Genomic DNA, 5,518 nt, shown 5'->3' with positions numbered 1-5,518 from the left:
AGTTTTTGGCTAATATAGGGTTTTGAGAGTTGAGAGTGTTTTGCCCTAATCAAGTTTGCTAATCCTTGCTAATAATGATAAATGAATTGGTATATATAGGCAAGGAGGTATTTTTGACCGTTGGGGACCTATTGGGTATTATTAAGAAAGTTTTAAATCATTTTAAAATAATTAACCCTGTTTAAAATATGTTTAACCGCGGTAAAAATCAGGGCAACCCGAGAGGTCCGGCCGACCAAAAATGTTTCGGTCGACCAAGTCTCAAATGGTCCGGTTGACTAAGGGAAAATTGAACTGAGGTCTTGGTCGACCAGGAGAGGGCGATTTCCTAATTTTCCGAGTTTCGGTCGACCCACAGCTCAATTTTCCTTGTGCAGGCGCACTGTAGGCATATTTCCAAGACTTCTGTCTTCTCCTTTTTTTGCATTTTTCTTGTTTTTGCTATATTGTACTCCATTTTTTTGTATTTTTTCTGATGTATTTCCCCTTTTATATTTTTTTCTCTACTATATTTGTATTTCTTTTTCTTTTCTTTTTTTTTGTATTTTTCTCTGTTGTATCTCCTTTTTTTGTTATATTTTCTTTGCTATCAGTCTGATAAAAATAATAAAATAAATTCCTTTTGTTATAATTGGCCCAGGACAAAATGGACTGTCTAAAGCACTCAATTACAATCAAACCTGATGAAACTAAGTTCAGCCCAATCGGATTTTAAAACCGCAATAATGCTAAAGTCTCGACCATCATCATCATATATGATTTATTAGATCCCATAAAGATTTCCTCTAGTTAAAAAAATGCCATGAAAGTGCACATTAGAAAATACAGGAAAGAAAACACATCTGTATATATATATAAGAATGACAACGGTTTGACGTCAAATTGAGGAGCTAGCACAGCATGTAGGAGTCGTCCTTAATTTAAATGCAAGGGCGAGGGTTTTGATGACCGGAGGCCTCGCCATCGGCATTGGCACAGAGGGAGGTGGCGGAGCCTTCCTCATTGTTGATGTAGGACAAGTTGATGTCGTGGAGCTTGATGTTCCGGCAAGGCACTCGGGGGCTGCACCGTAGCAACACTGCATTCTTCGACCGTGACGTCCCCCATATGTTCTTGAATGTTATGTCTGTGATCTTCACTTGTATATGACCCTGCACGTAAATGATCAGAAAAAATTGAATCTAACCCTACATTGGCAAAGTCGTTGAATTTTGAATAAAACGTAATAAAAAATTACATTAAATTTATTGAAATCCATCTGAATCTAAATTTAAAGTTTGAAATCCATGTGATATTAGAATTGAATAAAAAAAAATTAGAGTCTGTTTAGGTTGAGGGTTTATCGGAGAGGAGGAGAGGAAGGAAAAAAAGAAAAAGAATTAGCTTTTTTTGGTGGTTTATAAAGCTCTCCTTTTAAAAACTTAGAAAAAAATATTTGAAAAGAAGTTAAGAAATTTATTTTCTTAATTTTGGCTGTCAAGAAAGTTAAAAAAGAAAATAAAATATACAATGAAAGTTTGATTTATCAAGTTTTTGTTCTCATAATTAAAGGAAAATTAAGAAGTAACGTACCTCTTCAGCGCAAGGAGGGTAAGGGCAGTACTCTTGATCAACGATGATGGGATTGGACACATTCTTCATATGAATATTTTCAAAGACAAAGTGAGAGGCAACATTGTCAATTGCAGAGTTTGCCCATGTCTTGATCCTCACTCCATTGTCCGTTCCCACAAATGTGCTTCTTTCCACCCTTATTCCCTTCACATTTTTTTCGTTCCTGTACTTTCCCAAGCTCCCCACGCTGATGCCACGCCCCGGCCCGCAGACGACCTCCGAAACCAGGATATCTTTGCTGCCGGGAAGCATGGCGATGCAGTCGTCCCCCGTGCCGATCTCCGACTGGGAGATCTTGATGCGCGTGGACTCTCCGATTCGAATGCCGTCCGTGTTGGGGCTGTGGTCCGGGGCTAGTATTTTGATTCTGCTGATGTTCAAGTTGTCGCAGGCAAACACGTTGATGTGGGTGTTCTTACTGTTTATTGATTTTATGCGGTGGATCCTCGAGTTGGTCACAAAATCGAATCCCATTGACTGGTACAAATTTCAGCAATTAATAAAATGAAAGTCTATGAATTGTATCCTCAACAATCTCCCCAAGAGGTGGGAAATTATAAAGAGGAATTCTTGTATTTTAAATATTGACATCTAACAAATTGCCATTCATCAATATCAAAGACGATCTTATTTTCATTTAATATATAATTTAGAAAACAGACACATGTATGCAAGGAGAGAGAGAGAGAGAGAGAGAGGTCAGCTGTATAATTTCTCTGAAAAGATATTGGGTTAGATCGTGTTTAAACATAAGGATTGGACTCCACCTCTTATGTCTTTGGATCCCACCTCTTAAGTGTTTTCAGAAAATTATCAAAATTACAATCTCTAGAAATCTAGTAAAGTTCTTAAACAAAAATATTTATTGTAATGTTATTGTCTAGAATAAATTTTGATTAAATGCATACAAATTCAAATCCAAACTTAAAATTTAAAATTTCAAACATTGCAATATAGAAACAAATTCTAGAAAGATTTGAAAGGAAAATGCTTCGGTCATGTGAAATTGAATCTCAAAAGTCACAAGAATATTTTGGGTAGCCCTAAACTTCCATCATCCTAATCAAATGCATAAATATACAAAATTTATTCTTAGTTAATCTACAAACAGTAATGGCATAGGAAAAATTTATTGTGAATTTAAGTTTTACAATAAATCCTCTTTTAGATAACCAATTATATTGCTGTATTTTAAGTGATTTAAATATAGGTAAATTATTAATCATTAATTTAAGAGAAAATTTGTGACTTAAACATAGGCACAAAATTTTAGAAAGATTTAAAAGAGGGAGGGTGGTCAAAAGTTATGAGAGAACTATGATGGTGCTAACCTACCATTTGTGATTAGTAATTTTGGACCATCTTTTTCCAATACATAAATATATGAAGTTTACTTTAGTTAAAATATAAATAACAAAAAAAGGAAAAAATTCATGCCATGTTTGAAATTTGAAAAATATTAAAAATGTAAAGAATTCAATTTTTTTTTTCTATTTTTCATTATCAAGTAAATCGAGAAAGAAAATAAAATATTTAATAAATAAGCAAACAAAAATTAAAATTTTCCCTATAATTAATATTTAATTTTTAAAAAACGTTTAATCATAACAAAGAAAAATTTTCAATTTAATAAAACTCGATACAAAGAAAGAATACAATAAAAAAAATTTCCCTTTAACACTCACTCCACATTTGTAAGCTTTTAATCATCCTTCAATTGGAATATATATATATAGACTTGGATAAATTATTATAGTAACAAATGGAAAATCCAAGACCAAAACATCCCATTTATGTTTCCAAATATAATTTTTTTAAAATAATTTATAATGTAAAATCTTTGATCCAAACAAACCCAAATGCAAATGCAATCATTAAAGCATTTTGACCATATAAAAAGTAAAAATAATATATAATCAAAGAGGATTAAATTAATGGGAAATGTAAATGAATGAAATAAAAAGGATTAATTAATTAATTAATTACCAGAGGGAGAGTTTGGCAATTGGTATTGACACTGCAAAAATTACGAGTCCAAGCAAAAGAGCCTTGGGCGTCAATGGCCCCTCTGCCCCCCACCACCAATCTGTCAATGTATCTGAACCCTATCCACTTGGGGTGGCTCAACAAGTCTGGCAGTGCCTTCAAAACACCTCTTAGCCTAAAATTTATAGGGCCATTGCAGGGACCCTTGAACAGCACTTTGCTTATCATGAATGTTCCCTCTGGGATTAACACCATTGCCTTTTCCCTCCATTTGCATGCTTCTTCCCATGCTTTCTCAAATGCCTACATTCAAACAAACATGAGTTTTGCATGTGCACCAATTAATTGATTCATGCATAACACAAACATTAAGTGAGTAAATGATCTCAAAATTGTTCGATCGAAAGTTTTGTCTTGTCATTCGAGTCTGACATTGAACGAGAGTTTCATTATTGTCGATATTTTACTCTTATTTAAAAATAATAATATATAAAATGACTTTGAGATAAAGTCTTAATCGAAATTTGGAAGTATAGAATTAAATGTTCAGTTTGAATTTATGTGAATAAGATAAAATGAATCACAAAATTGGTTTCTGAGTTTCATCTGAATATCCACAGAACTATAAATTCAAGGTCTAACATCTACTTTTCAAAACTCATCTTACTCCATATTTCATATTTTTAAATTAATTTTGTTCACATTTGCACTAATCAATATGTAAAATCTAAACCCTAATTGGCCACGTCTATAAGCTCCCTAAATATATATATGATTAGATATCAAATCTAGCTACATGTATATCTCACTTAGCATTCGATGAAAATGAAGTTCTAAAAAAGGAACCTAGCTACGTGTATATCCCTATATGTAAAAGATAGATCTCACTTACATCTTCACAATCTAACATTTTCATCACTATTCCATATTATTATCGTTAATCGTCTCAAGCTTCAAGACTAATGGAAAGAACTATCGAATCCAAGTACAACTTCAAAGTAATGGTTATATATTAATAAGAATTTGTCTTTAAGTAATACCTTAGCATTATCTGTTTTCCCATCTGCAACTGCACCATATTGAATCACATTGAAGACCTTGTGCAATCTGTGTGCTCCACCAAGAATTGAGTTTAATAAAACCAACATTACCAAAAGCACTCTCAAGAAGCCCATGCTTGAGAATTTGAACATTCTCTCTCAACCCTCTTTGATCCTCCCTTCTCCTCAAAATGGATCTTACATTATGTCTTTATATAAACCTTCTTAATGGAAAGGCCCATTTATTTTTACTAGCTTTTTTCTACCATGTCATTTTTATTAGTTTCACCTTTTGAGAGAAAAAAAAAATTTTATGTTAATTATTTGACTCTTTAAGAAAGAAAGAAAGAAGAGTTTGATATATGTAGCTAGCATAATAGATATCTACACGTTTGGTATGTTAGAATAGAATGGAATCGAGAAGATGAATTAAATTTATCACTTGATTTGATTGTACTGTTCATTCAACTTTTCATTCAATTTATTTCCTATTTCATTCATGAATCAAACAGTAAGAATTTTAATTTTTATAGAGGTTAGAAAGGAATTCTGGATTGAGAAAAAGTTTATGTATTTTTATTGTGTAACTTAAACCCAATGTATTCTTCTTAATTGAGAACAAGCATAAACCATTTTTATTCCAAAAATTGTTATCGGAACAAAGTCACAAAATGCTACTAAATATTTATTCTTATTTATAATTTTTTAAAAGAAAAAAATATCAAACTATTTCAAGTTACTAAATACAAATGAATGTTTTTTATCCATTAGTGTGAGTCATGGTATTGCACTTGGTGTCACATTTATATCATATGAATGATAGAAATAAAATCTAAATTATATATATAGATTTATATATATCATTTTATTTTGTAAAC

General features: G+C 32.0%; 1 protein-coding gene across 1 annotated transcript; it reads right to left on the bottom strand.

Annotated features, from left to right (window-relative positions):
• Positions 1–920: 920 nt before the first annotated feature.
• Positions 921–4,775, bottom strand: LOC131156119 (exopolygalacturonase-like). The gene is made up of 4 exons (XM_058109567.1): positions 4,641–4,775; positions 3,601–3,903; positions 1,573–2,091; positions 921–1,151 (listed from the first exon to the last, which is right to left on the bottom strand). Exons 1-4 carry the CDS (start codon positions 4,773–4,775, stop codon positions 921–923), a joined length of 1,188 nt encoding a protein of 395 aa, XP_057965550.1.
• Positions 4,776–5,518: the final 743 nt, after the last annotated feature.

The sequence above is a fragment of the Malania oleifera genome, chromosome 5 (genome assembly GCF_029873635.1).
Source record: "Malania oleifera isolate guangnan ecotype guangnan chromosome 5, ASM2987363v1, whole genome shotgun sequence".
Classification (NCBI taxonomy): Eukaryota; Viridiplantae; Streptophyta; class Magnoliopsida; order Santalales; family Ximeniaceae; genus Malania; species Malania oleifera.
This window is presented reverse-complemented; position numbering and strand designations above follow the sequence as displayed.

Coding starts and splice junctions, on each gene's coding strand:
- LOC131156119 (XM_058109567.1), bottom strand. CDS start 4,775: ATGGGCTTCTTGAGAGTGCTTTTGGTAATGTTGGTTTTATTAAACTCA. Junction 2,092..3,600: donor ATTGCCAAACTCTCCCTCTG/GTAATTAATTAA, acceptor AATTTGTACCAG/TCAATGGGATTCGATTTTGT. Junction 1,152..1,572: donor ACCCTCCTTGCGCTGAAGAG/GTACGTTACTTC, acceptor ATTTACGTGCAG/GGTCATATACAAGTGAAGAT.